General features: G+C 42.7%; 1 protein-coding gene and 1 long non-coding RNA gene across 2 annotated transcripts in view; one reads left to right on the forward strand and one right to left on the reverse strand.

Annotated features, from left to right (window-relative positions):
* The first annotated feature begins 15,002 nt into the window (after positions 1-15,002).
* LOC149092468 (uncharacterized) overlaps positions 15,003-27,347 on the forward strand; it is a 124,795-nt gene continuing 112,450 nt past the window's right edge. Inside the window, exon 1 of the long non-coding RNA XR_016197675.1 lies at positions 15,003-15,053. This is a non-coding gene — a long non-coding RNA (uncharacterized LOC149092468). The remainder of the gene's footprint in view (positions 15,054-27,347) is intronic.
* On the reverse strand, positions 18,310-20,707 carry htl (heartless). Its single transcript, XM_018099881.3, has one exon. It carries the CDS (start codon positions 20,630-20,632, stop codon positions 18,485-18,487), a length of 2,148 nt encoding a protein of 715 aa, XP_017955370.3. The 5' UTR covers positions 20,633-20,707; the 3' UTR covers positions 18,310-18,484.

A 27,347-nucleotide genomic window follows, 5' to 3' on the forward strand; every position in this document is an offset into this window, starting at 1 on the left:
TTTGAGATTTATTTGTAGTACTCATATAGCCTTGCATAGCTTGCAAATGTCCCAACTAATCAGGGAAAGGAGTTGAAAAATTAAATATGTGAATATATAATCGTATAATTTGGAATTTACTGTAACAACATTTTATTAATTTGATATCCATTTGTATTACTCATACAGCACTTGCAAGCATATGCAGACATTTTGTCGACTCATAGGAGTGCAAATTATATACATTGTTACTCTTGAAGTCATTCCGTGACGGTCCACTTTCAATTTCCTTTTATCAGACATAATTTCTTGTCGTCCCGTAGGAAAGGAAACTGGATTGCTTTCTCTTAACTCCTTGTTAACTTGAGGTATGTAATATACATATATACATTTTCTATCCATTTGTAGTGCTCATACATCACTTTCATCGACTTTCAGACATCCATCAGTCTCAGCTGTATTTGCGTAAGTGACTTGGAGGTAATTGCGGTCCAATTGTCGTCTCGATGGCTTCATAAGGGAAAATAATAATAAAAACCGTTGAACAAATTAAGTATTTATGGATCCGGCTTAAACAAATATTGACCAAGCCCACAATTTGCGTTGCTTGACCCCGGTCCCGTAATGGGAATGGGACAGGGAGTGGCGGTGGCGACGGTGGTTCAGAGGTTCGGTGTCTCAGTGAACTCGCTGCTGCTCTGTGGTGCAGTTGGCCCAGGGTACTGTATAATTAAAATGATCGCAGGCAAGGGTTTAGCACGTACCGAGGCAAAAGTCGCGCTTATCGCGATCGCACCCAGGGCAAGGTCTCTCTCTCTCTCTCTCTCTCTCTCTCTCTCTCTCTCTCTTTTCGCTGTTTTATTTTTTGGTTTCCTCCTTTGTGCCCTGCGGTCGTCGGGCAGTTGCTCGGGGCCACGCCGTGACGTGACTTACGCACGCTTAATGCGCGATTATCGATGGAGCCACCAGCTGGAGCTCCCCTCGCTATCTCCTCGCCAGATCTTGCGCACGCAGCTCTCGGACTGCGGGTCGGCATCTTATCAGCGCCGTTTGGTGGTCCTTGCTGACCGACCGACCAGGCGACCAGGCGACCTATCGGGCGGACCGTCCGACCGTTGTTATTATAAGCATTATCATTATGATCCAAGCCGTGGCCATTCCTTTGTCTGTGCTAACTGTTGCTAATCTTAAATTGCGCACACAATGCTTTTTGTCTTGCAGCGTGAGAACCGCTGCGTGTGGGTTCCATCAACGCCAGTCCAGCTCCAGTCTGATCCCCAGCCCAAGGATCGGCGCAGCCAACGTGTTAATGAGCTAAAGGAAATGCGGCGCAGGACCACCTTAGGCGCTGCCTGGCAGCCTCGAATGAAGTTGTTACGCTTTATATGTGGGGTTCCGCGGCTAATAAAGCAATTTTGCTCTTGCCCTAAAAAGAAAGCGATGCGATGCGATTCCGCGAGAGGCTTCGGTACAGTTGACCGGCCGATGGCGATGCATCGGCAGGAGACGGCCACCCCTGCCACAGTGCATTTGAAGTATCTAGTTAACTTGCTAGCTGTCCCCCAAACAGAGCTCTGACCTTCTTTATTTATGCACTAATCCGTGGGAAATGCGCACCCAAACACCTGGGGCCGATTTATGCCCCTGCTTGTAATGCCCCAGCACCCGCACTGACTGCAACAAGCGACAGCCTAGCCCATGGCCAATGGCCAATGGATAGTCCGCCAAGGAATGTCAAACGAACTCTCGATACCCTATCGAGATATTAAGTAAGGTAACTGAAATCATTTACAAATATGAAAGACTTAAAGCAAGGAGTAAAAATATACTACCAATGAACGGAATCTCGTTTATAATTATTGTTTCTTTCCTTTGAATTTACAAGGATGCCCGGAGTATATGCAGTAAATTAATTAATTGACTGGACCTACGTGTTGGAGTAGTTTAATAAATTGGAATAGTAAATTAGAATAGTTTAATAGATGGTTATATATACTTCTTAAATGGTTGATTTTAATACCGAATTTTATTTTAAAGAATATATTACGATCCAAGATAAATAATAATTTAGACATGTCAACTTTGTTGTGTTTGAATTAACTCACTTTTACCTGTGTGCCGGACTGTGTGTATTAAATATTATATTATAAATTAAATTACAAATATGAATTTAGGCCTCCCCTGTTTTGGTCTGCCTCCCACCTTGAAACCAATTTTTTCGGAAGACTTACCTATATGGGCCCGAGTCAAGAATCTCCGAGAATCTCAGATCAAATAAAAATATATGTTTATTTGTCAAGTGACTATATTTTATTTAATTATTTTATTAATTTTGAGCGATGGATGTGGTTTTTGATAGTTGCTTTAAATATTATAACCTATAAATATATATTAAAATATTTCCTGATGTAAAGTATTAATAATAATAAATATGCCTGAAAATACTTGTGTTTTTATAGTAAATTTTTTAAGCTTCGAATGGGAAATGCATTCGATCCAGAAAGCTTTTGTGACCAAATCTCTATTGGCAGCAGTTTGATCGCATAGTGGAGAGACTCGCTTGCAGCTAGGGCATTCATATATGCACAAACATTAAGCAACCGTCGAGTGAATTAATAAAGCGCCTTACCATTGCGAGGCGGCCACGCATTAAACGACAAACACAACAACTGTAAGAACTGCAACAAGGCAACAATGCAACAGCAGGCTACATGGCTGGCTGGCTGGCTGGCTGACAGGAAAAGCGCGGATCATTGTGCCACATGTGGCTGGTTGGCCTGGCAAATAGATGGCACATGAGTGACCAGGCGAGGGGTGCAGTGGAGACGGGGAAGAGGCGGGAGTCGAATCATTGGTGGAATCGTCAGCGTCAACCAATGCGGCCAGCACTCCAGTCCACTATATAGTTTAGCCGAGGGCCAAACATTTTGCAATTGCAATTTTCGACTTGATTTCCAAGTGAACTCGGCTGCGGCCCGGCCGACTCTTGGCCACAGCAGAGCGCTGCGCTGGGGCAACACCTACCGAGGGCTGCAGGGCAGCTGAGGCAACTGTGGCCGGGCGCACGCAGCAAGTGTTTCGATTTATGTTTTTGCGCCTCTCGACTGTAGTCAAAACACAACGTGCAACACATTGCCAGCATGCTGCATGCAGCATGCAGCAGGCAGCGTGCAGCCACATCTCTGTCGACGTTTCACTCTTGGCGTTTTCATTCAAAATGTTTAACTATGCTATGGCTGTCCGGCTCTCCCGACTGTCCGTCCATGCGGTGCGAGGACCACTTGTTGCTCTTTTATTCATTCAATTTGTCAGTTTTGCACGCGGCTGCGCCTCTCTCTAGCCCCAGCTCCTGTCTCGACTGCGACTACAACTCTGACTCTGAGTCCAGCTCTGTCCAAGACGCAGTCACAATTTGCCTGGCCGGAGAGAGAGAGCGAGTCAAAAGGTTATCGCCGCCACTTGAGCATTTATACACAGCACCAGCATCATCATCGGCATCGGCATCAGCATCAGCATTAGCTTCATCATGATGTTTCGCTTGCAACATGACGCCGCATGCAACAACAACAACAGCAACAAATTATTAGTGGTAATATTTGTGAAATATTTGTTTTCTAATCTGTAAACACCAATCATATTAGCAATTCGAATATGACAGCAGCAGCAAACAGTAACAGGCGAATGTTGCTGTTGCTATTTACTGTTGCTGTTGCTGTTGCTGTTGCTGCTGTTGCTGCAACATTTTGTTGGCCTGGTCAACGGTCAGTTGCTTGTGGCTAGGCTAGGCTAGTTGCCTAGCTAAATGTATGTGGTGGGTGGCTGGGTGGGTGGAGCCCGTGAGTTATTATCTATTCAATTGTTGCACTTGGCTCTGCTTCTTCACCTCGAGCAATTTTAATGCAGTATTTTTTTCGCTTTGCTGGCCAAATTAATTGAACAGGCGCTGCCTTTGGCTGCCTGAGGCCAGAGCGCAGTTCGGAGTTGTCTGATTGGCAAGTGTAAAAAGTAAAATAATCGCAGAGAAGATGAAGAGAGAGGGAGAGAGAGGGGAAGAGGCCTTTTGCATTTATGAGCGAACGTTTATGATAAATGCCGTGTGTATTTGTGCGCCTCGTTAGGCCCGTCGCCTTGCCACATCGTTTACAACACTTTAAGAGCAGCTCCTCAGATCTTCAGCTCCTCCCCAGCTCAGCTCTCGTCCGGGCACATCATAAGCTGATGCATTGGCAGCCATTAGCAAGCCAATTGACATACTGCTGACTGACAGCTCGACAGACAACAACACGCAACATGCAACGAGCAACTGGCAACTAGCAACTGGCAACTGGCAACTGGCAACGTCTGCAGCTAAGTGCTGCAAATTTATCACAGAGCCGCATCGTCGTCGCAGGTATTGCCAAAAATGGCACAAATAACGACATAATTTGGAGACCCGAGACTCACTCGCAATCCACAGCGAAACAGATCTTCGAGACGCAAAAAGAACATATGCAAATTGATGCTTGATCTCCACACAGCCTCCCAAAAATGGTGGCCAGAAAATCGTTAAGCCACCATCGAGCCGCATCTACGTCGAATGCCTCAGTAGCAGCTTCCCTCCTTTCAGCTGTTTGCGTCTCTTGCTCAATGCAATTGGACATCAATGCTTTATAAAGCGCTGAGTTTAAGAACTCTAGGAGGTCGCGAGCCATGCACCTTGTCAAAGCGTGTTCAAGCTGATTTTTCACGCAAGCCAGATGAAATTCGTATTGAATTAAACAAATATCATATCAGAGATTGAAGACAAATAATAAATGCCTTAGACTCAGATATGATCAGATTTTGATAGTTTCATATATGTTCTATTAGTTATTAGTTTCAGATGTACTAAATATTATGCAAAATGCATACATGTTTTCAATATTTAGGCTGGAAATATTATTCAATATACTATATAAATATCAGCTGATATTTTGAATTGATTTTTATAACATAATACAACAAATACGAATATAAATTATTGTATAAATTTATGTAAACATCACTATACCCTGAACACATTGAAAATGGGAAATCAGGGTATAATGGTTTTGTTAAAGCTGACTCTGATTGCGTTCAGTCTGTAGATCGCGCAAATGTCCCGGCTGTAGCTCGGCGTTGCCATCGCTCTTGACCATATTGGCGCAGCATAGAGGATGACAGACCTAATAACGCTCTTTAGAAGAAGACGTCGTTGCTGTTTAGGTCCCCGCGTGTTAAGCATAATTCTTGAGAGAGCTCTACAAGAATCAGCTGCCTTTTTATGCACATATTCTAAGTGCTAGCGGAAAGTTAATCTTGTGTCTAACATGACGCCAAGATACTTAATCGCCCTCTTTGACGCGATGCTGACGCTGCCTATCCTTATATTGGCAGTCTCCACTTTCTTGCGACTGCTTACTAGGACGACTTCCGTCTTGTGCGCCGCAAGCTCGCGATTGATACTTTCGCTGCACATATCCTCTGTATCTTTAAGCTCCTTGCCTATGGCGACGACAGCCACATCATCAACAAAGCTAATGGTGTGCTGGTACTGCTGGTACTTCCAAGCGCAGTACGCCGTCGTACATGATATTCCATAGGAGAGGCCCCAGTACTGCGCCTTGGGGTACTCCAGCTGACACTGTATGAGTTTGGGGACCCTCACTCCTGTTGTATACCAGGGCTCTTCCTCTGAAGTAGCTCTTTATTATCTCTTTTAGATATTTAGGGATATTATATTGTGACAGCGCATTCAGTATTATATCCCAACTAGCTGTGTTGAAGGCGTTCTTAACGTGTGTGTGTGTATGTGTATGTGTATGTGTATGTGTATGTGTATGTGTATGTGTATGTGTATGTGTATGTGTATGTGTATGTGTATGTGTATGTGTATGTGTATGTGTATGTGTATGTGTATGTGTATGTGTATGTGTATGTGTATGTGTATGTGTATGTGTATGTGTATGTGTATGTGTATGTGTATGTGTATGTGTATGTGTATGTGTATGTGTATGTGTATGTGTATGTGTATGTGTATGTGTATGTGTATGTGTATGTGTATGTGTATGTGTATGTGTATGTGTATGTGTATGTGTATGTGTATGTGTATGTGTATGTGTATGTGTATGTGTATGTGTATGTGTATGTGTATGTGTATGTGTATGTGTATGTGTATGTGTGTGCCTTCATTTGCTCGAAGGGTTCAAGAGATCTCCTAGTCGAGCAGTCTCGAATAGAGCTTTTTTACTTGTTTTTAAATGGATTTTTAAGAGCTATATTGAAGCTTTAATTACAGCATTTGTATTAACGACGATTATATATACATACATACATACATACATACAAATTTGTGAATGGGGATATTAGTGACCCTTCCCCAACCTGCTCCCCACGTAAATATGTGTAAATAAATATGTGGGATAATAAAAGTTTGACACGTTAGAGAGCCCCAATCGTGTTTATTATTTCTGCCAGGGCCGACGGAGGAAACCGCATTCGATACAATATCAATAGTATTGCAATATGTATCCACCCATATTGATTTTTACTTTGTATTTTGCTAATGCATGCCAGTAGGAGTAGGAGTATTCTAGTGGGAGTTTAGGGAGGGATATTACTACCCTGGTGAGCCGATCAGAAAATGTTTACACTTTATTCATAGTTCTCATACGGACAGAGGGACCGACGAACATTGCACAAATCCAATATACTTCTTTTACTTTCGAGAATAAAATTATAGAGTCCGTATGTTTTCTGAACGATGTGAAGATCTCTCATAAACTTATGGACAGCAAATCAAATTATTTGTTGCCAACATTTAGAGTACAAATGCAAAGTTTTCAAGCATTCGGAGTATAAATGCAAAGTTTTCGAATTTGAATTATTGCTGCAAATATGCAGCAGTTCGTTAAACTGCGAGCAAATTGGCCAGCCATAGATTCGTGGCCATTCACTGGCTGACATCATCAATGGCAAACAGCGCATTTAGGCACGAATGGCAGCTGGAAGTGATTGAGGCGGCACGGCCAGATCAAATGAATATTTCTTCGGCCACTGCAAGAGTGTGTGCATTATGAATTTGAACTTGAAATTCCATATTAAGTGCAATTTGAAATAGAGTCTCCTCGCGCGCCTCCGCCGTCCTCCTCCGACCGCCTCAGACCAAGCAAATGGCATGGTAATTACTCTAGTCAGCGTTGCCTTGCAATTTGAGAAACAAAAAAGTCAAATTCTGCACCGCGCGCAATTAATCAGGCGCTGGGTCGTGCCTGGCCAAATGTTTTAGTCTTAATGATGCCGGAGTTACGACTTTAACGGCCAACTTTGCCAACTGGCTGACAGTCCGACTCTGTCTCTCGGGCATCAGACGTTGCGCAAATACGGCCAGAGTCAAAGGTCAACTGACTGCAACTGCGCCTAATGTCTCACTTATGGTCAGCTGAGTTGCGTGAGAATGTTCCACGAGTCACAATTCGGCACTCGACTCGGCGGGCGCAATCGGAAGAACAACTCTAATGGAGGCAAAATAGGCTGCCGAGCTCTTTTCGTATTGCATGAAAGAGCAGTTGTTTGAAAGAAGTCTCACTATATTAATGATTCATAATGACTTGGGCTCTAGAGTCTGCATGTGGATTGAAAAAAAAAATCCACATGCAGACTCTAGAGCCCAAGTCATTATTAAAAATTACTGAATTTTAATTCTAAAAAACTATTAATAATTTGTATGTTCCATTGAAACCGAATTCCAACTTGAGATATATTGTTAAATAATTTAAAACTTATGGAGAAGTCATAAGTACTTGCTGACATCATCTCTAACTTAAAATGCAAAGTCATTTGCTAAGTGTGCACTATAATGCCTCATATGTATCTAATTCACATCTAAAGTGTTGTATGTATATTAACATTCTCTCGACAGTGTTCGTCTGGTTGGGCCCACAACTCTTTATTCTCTCTCTTTTCTTTTTTCGGTATTTTTGAGGCACTGTCAATCGAAGTGGAAATTTCTGCACTCTGCCGGATCTGCCTCAAGCTGTCCTATATATCAGATTCAGTATCTATATGAATTGAAGAGCAGTTGTCAACTTTTAATCCACAATCTGGCAATTCAGACAATCTTGATGGATCGGCGCATTTATCGGGCTGTAAAGTGTAGCCGGTGATTAGTCGTCGCCTCTTGTGTAAATGTAATGCCGATAATTTGGCTTGAATGCGTGCCCAATTCGGAGCTTTCGTCTGGAGAGCTAATAACTCCACTTGAGCACTGACCGGTGCATGTTAATCGTTGCTGTTGTTGTTGCTGTTGCTGCTGTTGTTGGTCGTGGCAGCCGCTGGCCTAATCCTAATCAATTTCGGAACGACTGACGAGGCGTCATAAACACGCTTTAAAGAAAATCATTTTGCATGAGGCCGAACGGAGCTGGCGAGCATTTAAAGCATTGCCAAAGTGTTACAATTTCCATTAGTTACAGTTATTTGGCTTTTGGCCAAGTGCGCTGCTCGCCAGTGGCGCAACCAGCAACCAGCAACCAGCAACAAGCAGCCAGCCAGCAGCCACCAATAACCAGCCAGCAGCACAATTATCAGCAGCACCGGCACATTGATTACGATGATGGATTATAACACTTTGTACATACAAGCAGCCACAGCCTCGCTGCCAGGCAGCCCGTTAGGCAACGCTTCGTCTAGCCGGACTCCAGCTGAATTCAATTCGCAAAGCGTGCGAGTCTCTTTAGAGGCTGCAGGCTCCACAAAGGCAAATAGCAATTCAGTCCACTGTCATCTCGATCGTGCGCCACTTCCCCAGCTGCAAGCTAGACACGGACCGAAGCATAAACAACGAAGAACTGCAGGGTGACAGAACCTAATGCGACAGACATACAGGAATCCAAAATCATCACATTTTAACACTTTAATATATATTCAAAATATCATATCGACAGCCAACAGTAAGGATTAATCGCTTTGCGTATCCTTAGCTGCATGGACGAACAGCAAGACGGAAGGAAAGATAAATCCTTCATCAGCTGAAATTTTCAACGGAATTCTTAAAAAACAATTGTTTCTGTATGGCAAAGCAAAAGTCTTCACTTCAGTCTGACATGGAATAGGGCCATAATAAATATAATATTAACCAATTGTTTACCTGCATTTGTTGATCTAGGTATATGGAGACCGAAATTAAGAGAATGGCGTGCATTATAGAGAATAGATCACATGATCAGATCGAACTACGGCGTTAACTAGAATATCTTGAAAAATGTTGTATCTGATAATTATGTATGTAAGTATATTTTGATGTATCTGGAACATATCATCAGATTGTACAATATGAAGTACAATATAAAATACATATATGTATATAACACATTCCCGAAGCGTAATGAAAATAATATAAAATACTAATTAATAATATATATATTATAAATGGAAACGTATACGTTTTCGAATAGACTGATAGATGTGCCCGAATGATAAAGAACTTTATTTTGAGCTCTGCTTTGGATTGAGGCTAATAACTTTGATTGCCGCAGCCCTTTGAACTGAGTCACGTTTTTAGCCAGGCAGCGATGAGGCCTCTTGGCTTATTTGCTGTACGAGTTATGCACGAAAAAGGGGCAGAGAAATTAATTTAACAGCTTGACAGGATTAAGCGCAGCCTCTTGCCAAGGTGTTACAAATTCCAGTGGCGTAGCCAAACGCTCGCTGATTAGTCACAAGCACAAGTCACAATCAAAGATCCGGACCTCAGGCCCTCGGGCCGTGTCCGATGCATCCAATTAGCGGCTGCGGCAGCGGCAGTAGCAGTGGCAGCAACACGTGCTTCTCGCGGAGTAGATTGACCTCTGCTTCGTCGCTGCTGCCTCATACAGGTGCGCTCATACCTGTGCTGCGTCCATCGATCTGCTGCTGCTAATTGAGCTAGCCAATGACAAACACAAATGCCCCGGCCCAGCCCAGTTTGGACTGCAACTGGTCTCAAGTCGGCTTAACGATCATTGACTGGCCCATTTACTGTATAAAGCGAATATGCAAATATGCCGCCGATTAGAGAGCTGACTGAACTACACCTGAAGAAAACTCAAACATGGTTCAAGCAAATAAGCTACATCCCCAGCTGAACAGGTAATTGTCGTAATGAAATGAAAGGAATCTCAGGATAAGAAAACACCGATAACTAACATGATATAAGAAGCAAAACCAATCATGTTTTTTTTTTAAATATTCATATATAGTATTTTCATATATAATATTAGTTTAACTGATCATTCACTAACATTTGCATTAAATAGGATCGATAGAGCAAAGACGGTCAATTCAATATAATTGAATAATAAGAAGAAGACAGGGAATCTACAATTCGAGCATACATATGTATGTCGTATCGTTACTATGGGATTGATCCGATAATATTAATCTATTGGTTCAGTAGAGACAACTATATATGATGCTGAACGTGGTCCCGGGTGTCGCTGAGTGCGAGCGAGAGGGCTAGTTATGTCCTTCGCTATGACTTCGATCAACAAGAACCCGCGACCGCGATAAAGGCTTTTGCAGAAGAGGTGAGAAATAACGCTTGGTCTTAGAATATTGAACAAGAAAGCATTTTTGTGAAAGAATAATGCCACGACACACTTTTCTGAACATTTCAGAAATTTCTTTTGCACAGTATACTTTCGTAGTATAGATGGTCCCCATAGATGATGTGTAGCCAGGATTAATAATGTTTTCTCTGAGTGCATCGACTGGCAGCCAACTGGCGTCACACGCATCCACAGAGACTCAGCCCGCTGGCGATTAATCAATGATAAATCCGAAATAGATAAATGATGCTGCGCTGGAAATGTCGCAAATTTGTGTGGTCCCTGCCAGCAACTCACCTGCTGCTGTTGCTGCTGCTGCTGGTGGTGGTGGTGCTGCTGATGCTGTTTTGCTACTGGGCATATCTCTGCCTAGGGTACCAGAGACCCAGTCCCTGTAGCGGGTGCAGGCCCGCAAGATAAATGCCCCACTGATGATGCTGACAGTGGTCAGCACAATTTGACATTGTCAGCGCTGCACCACAATTTTTCATGGGGCCCTGGAATTTCCCGAATGGAATTAGCTCGAAATGCGGGCAGCTTGTATTCTCGTTTCTTCTCTGGCGCTGTTTATGGACATTGTTCGATTTGCATCGTACGGTTAATTGTGGTTGCTATTTGTGGCCAATTGTGGGTGGCAGTCGGCCACCGAATTCGGCATGTGGCCATGGTGGCAGGCTAACAGAACTGGTTTGCTTCTAGGGACTTGCATAGTTAAACGGGTGGCACACAGGTGGCACACAGACGGTAGACGGTGGAAGAAAGTTAGGGAAGGGTTGCGGAAAGAGAAGAGAGCGAGAGAGAAAAGAGGCTTTTGGCATTCGTTAGCTGCTGTTGGAGATGCTGTTGGGTGAGCCGGATATCTATATATAGCGAACTGGTGTGATTTTGATTCATGGCGCGATTATATGTGCGCACGCAGTTTATCTTCTTTTTCACACAATAACCCCCACCAGCGGACAGGCGACCCACAGTGGGGCAGGGGGAGATCACGCGCACACACACAGTAGCCGTAGCCTCCATCCTTGCGGCGCAGCGTGCAGCGTGCAGCGATCCCGTTTTGCCCATTTGGCCAGCTGCTCCTCGTTCTACTTCTGCTGCCTTCTGCTGCCTGCTCGCCTTGTGGCACTTAACATTTTATTGTTAATAAAATATATTACATGGCGCATTACAAAAGGCCAATGCGGCCGCCTGGCCAACCCATGTCGCATGTTCAGGGCATGCGCAGCCAGCCAGCCAGGCAGAAAACGCGTTAACGAAATCATCTCCAATTGCCGCATCCCATTGCCAGCATCCCCCCGCCTCGCAGAGACCGTTTACCTCGGCTCGACTGTCGCGTGAGTTTGCGTCGTACATTTAACGCGTGACTTCTCTTAAAAATTGTTCATAAATTCTGCGTTTAACAGTAGCAGCAAAGCCAAGGCAGAGCCAACTACAAAGCGCTGAAGGCACAGCTGGAAAATGATACCTAAACTGAGCTTGGGCTCAACTCGATCGGACTACATAGCCATGTCAAGTGCGCTGCAGAGCGAGCAAACGATGCGATTCATCTGAATAGAAATAATTATAAATTCGAATACAACTAAATTCAATTTCTTTCAAGTTTAAAGAATGTTTGACTCTGATTAATGATTGGAACTGCAATTCCATTTATTTATTTATTTATGATTTGGCTATATAAGGTTCGATATATTAAAAACAATCGAATCAGAAACTTTTAAGGTAAAGTATCCAGTCAAAAAGACAATTCACTAGACCTATATAATGAAATCTGATTACCGTCATATATTAATTTGGTATATGATATTAAATGTAGTATTTAATTGGCATCATTTGGAATGCAGCGCATAGCGGAGTCTCGGTAGACTTTTTGATGGGGAATTGCGTCGGAATTTAATTACTTTCATTGCTGCGAAATGATTTCACAAATCCGACAGATGCGCACCTTAACAACAAGTTAAGTCTGTAAATTGATTGCCACGGGTTTTTTCGGTGTAACACATGCGGTCGGTGGAGTCTGGACCATCATGAGGATGCTCGTAGATCATGATGGGCATAAACTCGCTTATCGGCAGTTGGCGAACGACTTTTGCCTTTCGCTCATTTGAATCAATCGCGGCTAAGAGCCAAATAATTCTGATTAATAAACCGATCTATAGGTGTATAAAATGTAATCAGCATTGTTAATTAGGCACATCCGCTCCACGAAAAATAATTCCCCGCCCCGGCCGCCGCGTTGTCACCTCAAGCCAGTTTCATTCATAAAAACCTCGAATTTTGCTCGTTTCGATCTCTCATTTGCAGCAGCTGCCGCCCACGTGCCGCGGTGTTGCCGCATTTGCATAGTTTGTTAGTCAAGTCAAGTGATCATGTAGTAAAGAGCACAAAATCGTTAAAAAAAACTTAAAAAATAATATCTTTTTTTCGATCATTCAAACAAGTATACAAAACACAAAAGCTTCGAACCGGTTTTTCTCTCTGGCTGAGGTTTCGATTATGAAACTGTGTTTTGTGTTTTATGAATGAAAAATAACCACAACAGCAACAGCAACAACGCCAATAACAACGACAACAACAACAACAACACCAGGAGCAACAGCAAGACTTTGCTATTAACGTAAAATTCGCATTGGAGCACCGCAAAGCCAAAGATTAACAATTACTCATACGCCCCATTGGACCAGCTGGCTTGACTCTCCACTAAGCTGCGTCGAATTAATTAGAAACGCAAATCTTATGCAGCAACAGCCCTATGAATCAACACTTCCGGTGAGCATTCGCAGTTCAGATACACTCACGAATTCATATTTTGCTACGGTTTATACCGAAGACTATTTCTGTGACTCGGACAGGTGCCAGCAACAGGTAAACTGATTCATTTCCAAAGCAAATATACAACAAATTTGAACAAAAGCAAACATCAATTTCTATCTTTTTTCTTTTCTTTTCTTCTTTGTTTATTTATTGATTGAGACGCGCATGTTGATTGAGATTTGACAGACGCATCGATCGTAAATGGAAAAGATCTTGATCTACAAATCTGCTAAGCTATTAGCCAAAAATTTTAAGCTACAGCATTCCCTAAGCTTACCAAATCGTTAGTTAAATATTGTAAGATTCACAATAGTCATCTTGGGTTCGCTTATGATTTCGTCCTGATAGTTTCAATTAGATTGTCCGTTTACAAAAGAATGTATTCAACAAATAAATTCTCATAATATTACCCACACTGCAGCGCAGCCCAAGCGCAGCGCTGCTTACTGCGCAGTTAGCAGAGCGCGGGCGCGTGAGGGTGGATGCATGTGTATGTATGTGTGCGTTACAGAAATGCAAAATGATTAGAATATCAGCTTGAAGGGTTCAGGGTATCTCCTAGTCGAGCAGTCTCGCCTAGTACCGTCTTACTTGTTTTAATATTAATTCATGTCAATGCAGGTATATCTCATCTTATTTCCCCTACATTGTCAAATACAATATACAATAAATTTCAAATATAAAATACATTTACGCAAGTTTGTATGACAGCTTTGTTCATTGAAACCCCAAATACTAGAGCCCATAATAATTATATGAGAGTGCAAAAAGAACGAATGCAGTCGCTGTTTAGTAAATTGCGGAATGTGAGGAAATCTTATTCTCGTATGCTTAGATTTAATCTCAAGGTGCATCCCGCAGTTGAGCATTCCGATCATTTATTGGAGATGCGCTCTTAAGATAGACTATTGCAGTAGAGCTCAATTAATGTTCAATGTTCTTTTGCCACTCATCCGTTGGCTGCATATGCCATATTTTAGTTTCAATATTTTCTTCTGCTCCGAATTAAGATGAAGTTTTCGCAATCAACGATCAAGTTTACGAGCAAGCCAAATGCAACATTATTTAAATATCACGCGGTTGTTGCCTTTTTTTTTTTATATTCTGGATACATTTGTTTGCTTTATTTTGCAAGTTATGTCCATTTTCCATAGGTTCAGGGTATAAAAATGTGAGTGTAGGGTAAATATAATGTATATGCACTGCACCGAAATTAAGGATAAATTAGTTTTGGGAAAATATTCTGAATTGGGACGGCGAATGGAGTCGATAGCACCGAGTCTCGTAAGCTCCAAAATATAAAAACTGGAAATTGTAAATATGTATTACAATACAAGCAGCACGGGCTTATAATTTATCGCTATAGCTCTATAATGCAACAAGTAATACGACTCTCGTCGATACAGCGAGGCCAGAAGATTCTCTGAACCCATCGAGGAACTTATGCATACGGATGCATCAAGCACTGCAATGCCAAACACGTTTTATCATTTTCGACACCCGCCCATTTTTGTTGTGTTTCTTTATGCGAAAGTAAAGTCTTGCGACATAAACATAATGTCTGCAAGACAATTTAGCCATTTGTAAAATGAAAGAGTAGCACTCAATACGAGCGTCATAGAGCCCCCTTTAAAAAAAAAAAAAAAAAAAAAAAAAAAAAAAAAAAAAAAAAAAACACAAGTCCACATGCCAAGTCGAGGTCAAATCGAAGCTCTGCAATCGATTTTGCCTGGCACTTGACTGACTGACTGACTGGCAGACGGCAGTCGGCAGTGCGGTGCAGGCATCGATCGGTGGATTGGACAGGCAATTTGTAGTCTTTTAAAATGGTTTTCAAATGGAGCACAGCCCGACAACCAGACAGGCGAACAGGCCAGCAACTGGACTGATCGCTGGCGCAACCTGTGCCTGTGTCTGAGCCTGTGTCCGTGCCTGAGTGCAGCAGTCGCTTGATCACTGCAGCGATCAACAACACAAAAAGCGCATGCAAATTAATACCCGACTTTGGCAAAAATACAAAAATTTAATTGATCATTCAAGACAGCAGCAGCAGCAGCAGCCAGTAGATATTGCATAGCTGGCTAGCTGGCTGCCCGGTCGACCATTCGACAGCCGATCGATTCGAATTACGTTGGTAAATGCCCGCACAGACTATTTGGTCAACTTCCTGAGGTAGCTGGCCTGGCCTGGCTTTGCGGTTGTCTCTCTGTTTGCTGGCATGGTGAAAATGATTTTCATGGCTCAATTAATAAAGTTTTTCAATTAACATATTCACGCAATAATTGGACGCTAGGGCGGGCTCGTACACGGCCCACGCCTTTTGCTTTTGTTGTTGTTGCCGCTGCTGCGATCTGTGGTCAGCGATGCTGCCCACGCCTCAGCATCCATCCAGACACGTGTCAAACTTCCGATCATTAGATGCGCATCGCTGTCACGCCCACAGCGCTGCAGCGACCAAGCCCTAATTAAAACCACAGACAAAACAATTTTAATGCCACACTTTTTATACAGAGTTTTTTTTTTATTTTTTGTGTCTGTTTAATATATCTGTTTTCTTGAAGGCCTTCCAGCCAATTGATAAATTATCGAAAATGCAGTTTAGCGTGTGCCACGGACACAATGGAAATTGAGATTAATAATCAAAAATATCCACTGCGTTGGCGATTAACGATCCCCGATGCCCGTTTACCTTCTAATGCCGCATAATTAATGATCGCGCTGGAAAGCGATGAAAATTTGTCGGCAAGTCCAATGGGTCAATGGAAAAGACAACACACAAACAACAAATACGTCCTCAAAGCTGTTTTATACGGTTTGGGGAATTTCTTCAGCCATAGTTGGAATTAGTGAAATAACAACTACATTTATTATATAGTATACTGTTTACTTTCATCAAAAGATGTACAATTCGAATATCAACTGAATTTCTATGCATATTTAGCTGCAAACTGCAATTTGAAATCTTTAAGAATAGTCAACAGTATCTCTGCGTAATACGCTATCTGAGATATTTGAGATTGGTGGTGGATAAAAGATATTCTGCTATTATATTCAAAATCATTTTGAAGACTTTAATAAAAGTAACTTCTATTATAATTTTCAGAAAAGATTAATTGCTCACGAAAATGCCAATCAAAACCAAAATGTTAAATTTTTTATTATATATTGCAGCGTGTGCAGATTTTAATTTAAATTGCCACAGAATTCATATCTTGCAATGTTGCAATCGCCGCTTACGGAGCCCAGCCAGCCGCTCAAACAACGCGGTCAACAAACGCCCCGCAGCCACTGGCTGGGACAGAACTCATTGCAAGTACACCCAAAATGAAACCAAAAACCTATTTAATATATACATACATATATATAACCTTTTTTCTACTTTGACTTGGCTTGCATTATCGTCTAATTGCATCGCCAGTGCCTGCGCCAGTGGCTGCGCCCGCGCCTGCGCCGACGTCGACGTCGACGACGCGTCGTTGCTTGTGGCATTTGGCGCGTCAACAAACGAGCCGCCAACGCGGACGCCGCTACTTTAGAGCCAGGGTTCAAGTCGCGCCACACCCCTGCTACCCACCCGCGCTCCCCTTCGGACAGTCGCGCCGTTCCATTCATCATTTTTCGTTTAGTGACGCGCGTGCCTCGTGCGGCCCGAATCGACAGGTTTTGTAGTTGTTTTTATCATTTTTACACAGATTTTCAAATTGAGACGTCATGATCTGGTCGGCTTTGCTTTTGTTTGGTCTTGGTCTCGATCTTGATGTTGGTCTTGGTCTTGGTCAGTTATTCGTTAGAGGGGTAACGTATCGAAAGGTAATCCTTCGTTAGTTCTATTGAACCCCTTAAGTAAGCAATGAACTTTTTAGTTCAATTGCCCATTGGGGACTGGTTCCGTAGAACAATTCATAAAACTAGCTTCTAGCTTGTTAAGGCGATCAACAATTACTATATTCCAGCTAATTCCTTTGTCCACATCTGACTATGAAGATTTAATCAGGTATATACACAATTCGCACAATATTGTTTAGATAAGTAAATAACCTCTAACAGAATGTATAAATAACATCATGAGCTGTACTGATCGATCATCAAATTGAATTCGAATAAAATATAATGGTGTTTGATTTTATACAACATTTATTGTTTATATAAGGCACTAGCATGCATGTTATAAGCTGTATGGCTTATGATAAATATACGCTTCAACTTATAGCTTAAATAAGTGAATACTACATAGAATCAGTACAGATATAAATACAATAGAAAAATACGCAAATACAACCATGGGCTACAAGCTAACTTATGTTTATTATTATAAGATAAATTATTTATGAGTTGCAGCCTAGTCTCTATTGAATTTATGGTTATTCTCTATATTCTCTCTCTATTTATAGCACTATTCTTAAATTTGGCAATACGTACTACGCATTGCACTGTAAATTGTGCATAACACATATAAAAGTTCATCTTCATTGAGTTGATTTTCCATTAGAAATGTGTTATGGGAATTAAAATAGCCTTTGAATTAAATTAATGGTTACATATTAAATGCAAAATTAATTTCAATTTGCCTCTCGCTCAAGCTCTCAAACCATACAGAACTGAATTCAATAATTGTACATTTCGGATTCACCACATTTACAATGGAACAGTCAAGCCTTTGAGTACAGACCTTACAGATAAACGACAGAATTCAAGTTTCCTATTAGCTACATACATATAATTATTCCGACATTTAAACTCTTTGTAGCAACCTTTTGTTGGTAAAGTATTTCGATCAGCATTGAAGGTGACAAACTGCTGCAAATGCGCTGACTTAAATCAAGCAAGTTTTAGATAACTTGAAGATGAAAATTTACACAATTCAAACTTACATCATTATTAAAAAAAAATATATATACATATATATATATATATATATATATATATATATATATATATATATATATATAGATATTTTTTGATGACCTATACAGATATAATATTTTTTGGTTTACGCCTTTGGTGCAGTAAAATTCTACAGACTTATCATTAGGTAGCCCCTTAAGAGCTCAGTATATACAGTTATGTGAATCACTCGGTCGATGGATCGCTCAGTAGACGTTAGCTCGCGCCTAGTAGTGGTAACGCGATTGCTCCATGTCGGAAGCGTCCTCTCCCTCCTCCTCTTCATCGCTGGTCGAAGGCGGTGTCTCCAAATTGGCCACATCCAAGTCGAGGTAGTCCTCCTTGGTTTGCAGCAGCTTATCCATGTACTCGACGATCTCCGTGAAGGGCGGCCGGGCACTGGCATCGAAGTGCCAGCACTGCCGCATCAGGATATAAATGTTCATCGAGCACTTCGCCGGCTTCTCCATGCGCTGTCCCGACATCAGGTAGCTGTAAAGCTCCTCGGCGGACATGATGGCCGGGTACGGCTGGGCGCCGAATGTCATGATCTCCCACAGCAGAATACCGTACGACCAGACGTCGCTTTGCGAGTCGTAGAACTTCTCCTGCAGTGACTCGGGAGCCATCCACTTGATGGGCAGGCGTCCGTTGGTGTTCTTTCGGTAGTAGTCCGTGCTCTGTATGTCCCGCGCCAGTCCGAAGTCCGCAATCTTGAGCACGTAGTCGTCGCTAACCAGCACGTTGCGCGCCGCCAGATCGCGATGAATGCACCGACGCGATGCCAGGTAGTCCATGCCCCGAGCTATCTGATGGGCAAACTTGACCAGATCCTTCTCGGTGATCACATGCTGGGGCGGAAGCGGTACAGGCTGTCCGCTCTCCAACTGCTCCTTGCTCAGGGGCCGGTTCTTGTACAGGAAGTCCTTCAAGTTGCCGTGCGGGGCGTACTCGACGATCACGTAGAGCGGACCGTTCTGGCTGCAGCAGCCGAGCAGATTGATTATATTGATGTGCCGGCCGATGATCTTCATGACTTCCATTTCACGCACCAGGCTGGCGATGTCGTCATCCGTGTGGCCCTCCTTGACCATCTTTACGGCCACTATAGCGTTGTTCACCTCAGCCATTACCACGCGCCCGAAGGCGCCCTCCCCCAACGTTGCGCCCAGTACCAATTGGCTGCGCGGTAGCTCCCAATTGGAGTCCAATGGGAACTCGTACTCGTTGAAAGGCGCCGGCTCGTTTCCGCTTTGGAGCACGGTGGTGCGCTGCTTCTCAATTCGCACCACTGGCATTATCATGGTGTCCATGGAGCCACTCGAGTCGCCTCCGCTAGCCGGCTTGTAGATGATCACCTTCTTGGTCCACTGATGCACCGTCTCGATGCGCTGCTTGAGCAGTTTCTCGTGCTTCATCTTCCGCACCGCATAGGCCACGAAGATGATGCAAATTATGATCAGCATCAGGGTCACCGAGATGAACACGGCCAGCATGTGGTTGTCGGCCAACGCGCTGCCCAGGTTCGCCTCTAGCAGCTGCAGGCTGCGTACTACCCGCAAGTAGGCATGACTCATGGACTGGCCCAGGCTATTGCTCTCGACGCAGGTGTACCAGCCCTCCTCCTCCTGCGTCACATTCACGAAGTCCAGCCGGTCCACGTCCTCGGTCAGGACCGTGCGGTTCTTGGAGCAATCGTTCACGCTCTTACAAGGCTGGAAAAGCCAGGCCTTGCGGCTAGTCAGGTCCGACAGATAATTGCACTCCATGTGGCCGCTCTGGTTGATCAGGAGCGTGAGGTTTGCGGGCCCCTTGAGCAGGATAGGCTTGTGGTTCACCCGGTCTTTGACCATTACGTTCATCACGTGGGTGAGACATCCCAGGGCATTGCACACCACGCACGTGTACTGATCCGAGTCCTCGGGCACCAGATCCTCCATGATGATGTGCCACTTGGTCTTGCGGTAGTTGCCGTAGGTGCGCGTCAGGTCGTCGCTGCCGTTCCTGTACCACGTGATGTTCGGCTCCGGATGGCCCACGGCCTGGCAGCTCAGCGAGAGCGTTGAGCCCGAGGGCCGAATGTAAACAGTGCTCATCTTCTTGGGGTTCTTGAAGCGCGGCGCGAACTGCTGCTTGGCATCCGGGCTGGCACCTGAGCCGGTGATCGAGCCAGTCGTGCCCACCTTCTCGTCCTCATCCGCATCTTCGTCCTCCTCTGCATTGGCGTTGCTCTGTGTGTGCACCGTGTCGCTGGTCACGTTGCCCTGCGGCACATCGTAGTCCCTGCTCAACTCCTGCGAGCTGGCTGCAGGCGCTCGCCGCGCCGTCGCCAGCGAGCTACACAGCAGCAGCAGGCAGATCAGGCTGGTGGACATGCTTTGGCTGCTTCTAATGCTGGCAACGCGTCGCCAGCAACTGCCTCTGCTCTCTCTCTCCCTCTCTCTCTCTCTCTCTATATATATATATATATATATATATACTCTGTGTACCGAGTGTTGCTCTTGATGCTTCTTGTTGCTGCTGTATTCACCGGAAATCCACTTTAGCTGAGAGATGGCTCACTCTCACTCTCGCACTCTCTGTGTTTATCTGTCTCTCTTGCCACCCTCGCACAGATGAGAGATCACTGATCTGTCTAGATGTTTTTTTTTCTAATTTATGATGGAAATAACAACAGTTGCTGCTGGCCTTATTTGATCGCCAGCAACATGTGTGCGCTCAGATGCGGCGACTTTGAAGTGCTATTCGTCAGAGTCGGGAATAGAAATCCGAGTCGGAATCGGATGCTGATTGTCGATGATCACCTTGCAATGTATCGGAAATACACTTCCCCAAAATAGACATGTGTATGTACTCATGGGTCTCTTAATTACTGTCGCTCGCTCAGGCGCTGTTTGATTTATTCAGTCCGTTGATGAATTTATGGCAGCCATGCCGGCGACATCTCACTCTGATCCAGCTGGTGGGCGTGGTGCGAGTCATAGATCACAGATGGGAATAGCTGCAATACCTGAAAGAAATGCAAACGATTAGATTTATGCGCATTTCCGTTACGAGTAAGGGCAAAAGGGGTCGTCGAGAACAGGAAGAACACCCTAGAAACCGCAAGCAAGTGCAGTACTTGGCCTTAATATTCTTATATTTGTGAAGGGTCAGAGAGACATTTATGCTAGGAGATAAAAAACAGAGAGAGGAAACCAAACTGCAGCGAGAGCAGAAAAAGTTCCGGGCAAAAGCGAATTTCCTACTTTTCACGTAAATTTTGAATTGAATATCTCACCGGATGAAAAAGCCCATATATGTATATAAAATTTGGCTTTTCCTCAATTTTCTTTCATTTGCTTTTTATACCCTGAACCCATTGAAAATGGGAAATCAGGGTATAATGTTTTTGTGAAAAAGTATGTAACAGGCAGAAGGAATCATCGCAGACTCTATAAAGTATATATATTCTTGATCAGCACGACGAGCTGAGTCGATGTAGCCCTGTCCGTCTGTCCGTCCGTCCGTCCGTCCGTATGAACGCCGAGATCTCAGAAGATATAAGAGCTAGAGAGCTGAAATTTTGTGTGCATACTCGTGTATACCATACGCAGTACGAGTTTGCTTTATTTTTTCGATAACTCATCCGATAACTTTTTTATCGAGAATAATCGAAAAATTGATTTTGTTTTTTGAGCCTCTTTGGAGTACTATTAGACGTGGAGACTTCAGATTTACTGTGTATATACGTATGATGAATACAAACATTTTGTAATCAACAGATTTTTGATACCACGCCCCTTTCGCCCCCAATTTGAAAAACGTATTTCAAGTACTAGAGACTTGCGCTTTGGAATGTACACACATTTTGACCATATGATTACGCCCAGATCATTAAGATTGCATGTCTACAAAAAAAGTTATTCATCAACTAAATTCTCATAGTATTGCCCACACTGCAGCGCAGCCCAAGCGCAGTCGCTGCTTACTGCGCAGTTAGCAGAGCGCGGGCTTATGCATGCTTGTGGATGCATGTGTAGGTGTGTGTACATAAAAGAAGTGCAGAATAGAGGGTTCAGGGTATCTCCTAGTCGAGCAGTCTCGACTAGAGTCTTCTTACTTGTTTTTTCCCTTTCTTTTTTTTTGCAATAAACAACGTGATTTTCTTACGAAATCGAAAAACTGATGCTTTTGTCTGTTTATAAACATTTCAAATGTTTTTCGCTTCAGATTTGGAATGCTTCTGCGAACATATTTAATTTTTCTTCCAATTAATTTCACTGAGATTTCTTCTGAATGCTCTCAAGCTCTGATTAAAAGCCATTTCAATTTTGGCAAGGCAAGGCTTAATTAAAATGTCGCGAACACTTCCGCTGAGTTGATCTCCCTCTTCCTCTAGCTTTTATTTCAGCGCGTGCCATGCCAATTGTACGCCCAATAAAGCAAGAAATGAGCTCACTTGGCAAAATCCACGCAGTTACAAAATATGTACTTATATAAAATATGTATTGAAAACGAACAAACCAATAAAAATAATAAATGATTACTTTTAAAATAGCTTTACGAGCTAAGTATATGTGTATGTGTGTATGGGCACAATAAAATGTTAGATTCGATGCTGCACTTTTACGGCTTCCATTAAAATGGAACGGCTTTTTGAAGCCCGCAGCAAATGCAAAATAGTTTTTCCCTTTTGTTTCTTTCCATATGCCACAAAATATGCTGAGTTTCGTCAACTACAGGCGAGGCACATGCTTTTAAATATTATATACCAATTTCATATAAATACATGTATGTGAGCATGTATGTGAATGTGGCACAGGAACTGAGGGACGTTGATTACCTACAAGTACACGGTACAGCAACAGCAGCTACAGCTACAGATACAGCTACAGCTGCATGTAGCTCATTTAGATAATGTTCTATTTTTTGCACAGCACACACGTACACGTTCAGCTACATATACACAGATGTAGATACAGAGACAGCGTAACATAGAACAGTGGCACTTGTCTATATGGCGTTGAGAGGGTGCGATATATGTATGTATAAATATATATATACATATATATGTATATATTTTGCGTGATTCTCCGATCTTTAGCGCGCGCGATTCGTTGTGAATTTCCGCAGCTCCGGTCGAAAACTGTTCTAAATGCAGCAGAGAAGATTTTTTTGTAGTACGTCGTGGTCGCTGCCAGAGGCCAGACAGAGGCTGCGGCTCCTACGCTCAGACGCAAATAAGTACATGTACACCAAATACAAAAAAAAACAAGTAAGAACGTTGCAGTCGGGCGCTACCGACTGCGGAATACTCATTCACAGTCCGTATACATGATGCTATGTTTACAAAGGGGCATTTATTCTTATTTCAAATTTAATTTGGCTTTAAAAAATTTAGTACAAAACAATTATGCTTTTTGATTATATTGTAGCTTTTGGTAATTTTTATCGAGTAATCGATAATTATTATATTGATCGTGCACTTTTTGAGTACAAATGTATGGTAATTTTCGTTAATAGCTTTCGGTCACACCTATTGCAGATTCTTAAGCGTTTGCTTACATTACAAAAGCGCGCTTTTTAGCATTCTAAGAATTGCGATTGATTTTGTGGATTTTCTAGCTGTTATTGTAGTTTTGTCAGATGACGCTCTGTTATTAGTTTATTGTATTTTAGCTACCAGATTGTCAAGCAAAACGATAGCGTGGTCGATAGAGGCGTCGCAAGTTATGTTACAGCGGCGGAGGTTCAAGGCCCCTTCAATGTTGTATATTTTTTTTCATACATATTTTGTTTTTTATAAAATAGATACTTATTTTATTCTTTTTTCTAATTAAAAAATTTTATAAGTTTAAAATTGTTAAATTGTTCTTCTTAAATATTATTATATATGTACATATGTACGCATTTATGCATGTACATATATGTATGTACATAAGTCTGCACGCATATGTAACATTCCAGCGTTTCTTATGCACGCGCTCATTTGTATGTGTGTATGTATGTACACATAAATGCATACTCTAGCGTTGAAATGAGACTGATTTGTTTTTGCTTTGTTCTTGAATTTACCATCCGCTACTCTCATAAAAAGAATCTTATTTTTGGATTTCATTTTAATTGCAGCCGTCGACAATAGGTGGTGGCGCTGTCAGCAAAGGCGCCGGTTCAATTTGTTTTTGTTCTTTTGACAAACATGACTTGGGTGCGAGTTCAAATCCCGCGGAAAACTCTTTTTTGTAAATTGCATATTTTGTTATTTTAGTTTCTTTTATATTTTTTAAATATTTAAATTTTATTTTTAAATTTTATAAAAATGTTTCCTCCGTGTTATCAATGCCTATTAAGCCTATTTGTATATACATGTACATACATAGATAGCTCAAGCATATAAATGTCGCAATTTGATACTACAAATGCCGATTGCCACGCCCCTAATGGCCGTAGACACCTCATTTTTGCCCAGTTCTTAGAAAGAGCTAACGGTAACATATATGCAAAATTTGAATGCTTACGCTCAAAAAATGTGAAAATTACAGGGTATTTTTCGATATGCCACGCCCCCAAAGAGGCGTGACAATTATTTTTGGGGCATCGATAGAGGAGGTTACCAGTAACACAACTATCCAAATTTGAAGCTTCTAGCTCTTAAACTGTAGGAGATATAAAGTTTTGCGGTTTGCCACGCCCCCTTTGGGCGGACATATATCCACTATAGCTTGTTGGACTTGGGAGGTCAACTCACGTATATATACCACATTTCAAGTCTCTAGCATCAATAGTGCCTAAAATATAGCCAAATTTGAAAAATCACTATATCTTCAGGGCCGATTTGCCACGCCCCTATTAGGCGTAGACATACAAATTTTTAATCAGTCATTATAGAATTATAGCATTAGCTCACGTGCGAAATTTCAACGTTCTAGCTTTAGAACTTTAGGAGATACAGTTTTATCTGATTTGCCACGCCCCCAATGGGCGTAGATATATCCACCATAGCTTTTTGGACTTGGGGGGTCAACGCGGATCTACATACCAAATTTCAACTTTCTAGCTCTTCAACTAACATGATTTCTGGTATATCGGAAAATGCATTTTCCGATTTGCCACGCCCCTAGTGGGCGGATCGGGAAAATTTTAACACTTTATAAATCGGAGTTATACACGAGTATGTGTTCCAAATTTCAAGTCTCTAGCTTCAATAGCGGCGAAATGAACTGCGTTCATACGGACAGACGGACAGACGGACAGACGGACAGACGGACAGACGGACGGACGGACGGACGGACAGACGGACGGACAGCAAGACGGACATTGCACAAAACCAATATACTAATTCACTTCGTGAATGAGTATAATAAACAACTACTGCTCGCGTCCTACTCAGGGCAACTGCGAAGGCGACAGCAGCGGTGACGGCGACTGCGACTGCGACTACGACTGCGCGACAAACGACTCAATTTAGTGGGCTCTGCCTTTACAGTTATATTATTTGGTTGTAGTTGTTGTTGTTGTGTTTGTTTCGGGTCTGTTCAATTCAATTCCATTCAATGTTTGTGGCTGTCGCAGGGTACATTCATTCCGCATTTATCCCGCCGGGCATACGAGTGTCGCTCTGTTAGCTGATCGCTGCCGACGCTGGCGTCGCTGCCGGCGTTGCCGGCGCTGCTTCCCGCATCTTTTGTGCCTTTTCGCTTTTCGCTTTCAGCAGATAGCCTTAATTTTTCACATATGCGTGTCGATGCACTCTTTCTCACTCTCTCTTCTCTCTGCGCGTCCCACTCACTCTCCCGGTCTCTCTCTCTCTCTATCTTTCTCTGATGTTCACTCTCGCTTAATTAAAACAGAAACAGACGCTTTCAATGTGCCGCTGCCTCATGCAGCCCACATCTGTTCCACAGCGGTAACAAAAATTAAAAGAAATTAAAAACAAACATTCGTCAAGGCGTGAATACGACCAAGAGCTACCCTGTACTAAGCTAGCATGCTTTTGACACGAGCAAACTTTTCATTTAGCCAGAGCCTGTACCTTATAAGGTACATATACATATGACTGGGACCACAGAACTCTTATGCTCCCTTAAAGAAGAACATTCAAAAGTACATACTTGACACTAAACCAAACAATCTCAATGAGTGTACTGAGCACTGTACTTGAGTCTTGTGGCTAGGCATCCGAGAGAATTTTTCTTGGGCCTAAAAGGATGGCCCCTAACTTACGTACAGCATTCTTATTGATTTTCTTTGTACATTGCGACATTATTGACCGAATGAAGGCGAGGCAGGAATATACATACATATATGATACATAACTATTTGTTAATTCAATTATTCCTGTCATATTTTTATATAATAATACGTTAAGAATATTAAAAATAATGACAAAAAGTGGCATTATAAATAAAATGAAGGTATTCAAATATTTTCACTTTTCACACGCTCTATTTCTCTAACAATTGTAGTTTTGACGTATTTCTAGGGTAAAACCCAAGCTCATAAAGTTATATATTAAAAAAAAAAAAAGAAACAATCGCGCTCGAACTAAGTATACAGCGTATACAATATATGTTTATAGTTGTCTTCCCCGCCCCTCCCGCTGGCTGGCAGTCGCTCGTGCCCCTTTTAAAACGGATCGGCGCAACGGTTTTGGCGTACCCGTTCAAGACAAGGGAAAATATTGTTTCCAGGCACATTTGGTGAGCTATTGTTGTCATTCTGTATCGGAGGGACACGCCGTAGCTGCAGCAGCAGTCGCGTATTGTCGCGCCCAGTCTGACATGTGGGCACATCAGCATCAACATCAACATCAGCATCATTATCATCATCATCCACAGCAACATGAACATCATTTGGAAACAGGGGACACTCTGGGCCTTTACCTAGCTACAGTGTAGCCCACATGTGTTGCATGTGTTGCATGCAGCGCGTCTGTGCTGCACTGGGAGAAAACACTCAATAGCGACTGGGGAAACAGCGTCTGCAGAGGATAGCCCGACATGAGTTTCCCGTTCTGAAAATAAAAGAATTTGACCTTCGTACCGCTCACTACTCGACTCGTAGGTAATATATTTCCTGCCCAGTACGAAAATAAACTCACATCGGATT

Source organism: Drosophila navojoa, chromosome 2 (assembly GCF_054131105.1).
Source record: "Drosophila navojoa isolate 15081-1374.11 chromosome 2, UAZ_NAV_1.0, whole genome shotgun sequence".
In the NCBI taxonomy this organism is placed as follows: domain Eukaryota; kingdom Metazoa; phylum Arthropoda; class Insecta; order Diptera; family Drosophilidae; genus Drosophila; species Drosophila navojoa.

Bases quoted from the DNA above. Each gene is read 5' to 3' on its own strand.
- htl (XM_018099881.3), bottom strand. From the start codon at position 20,632: ATGTCCACCAGCCTGATCTGCCTGCTGCTGCTGTGTAGCTCGCTGGCG.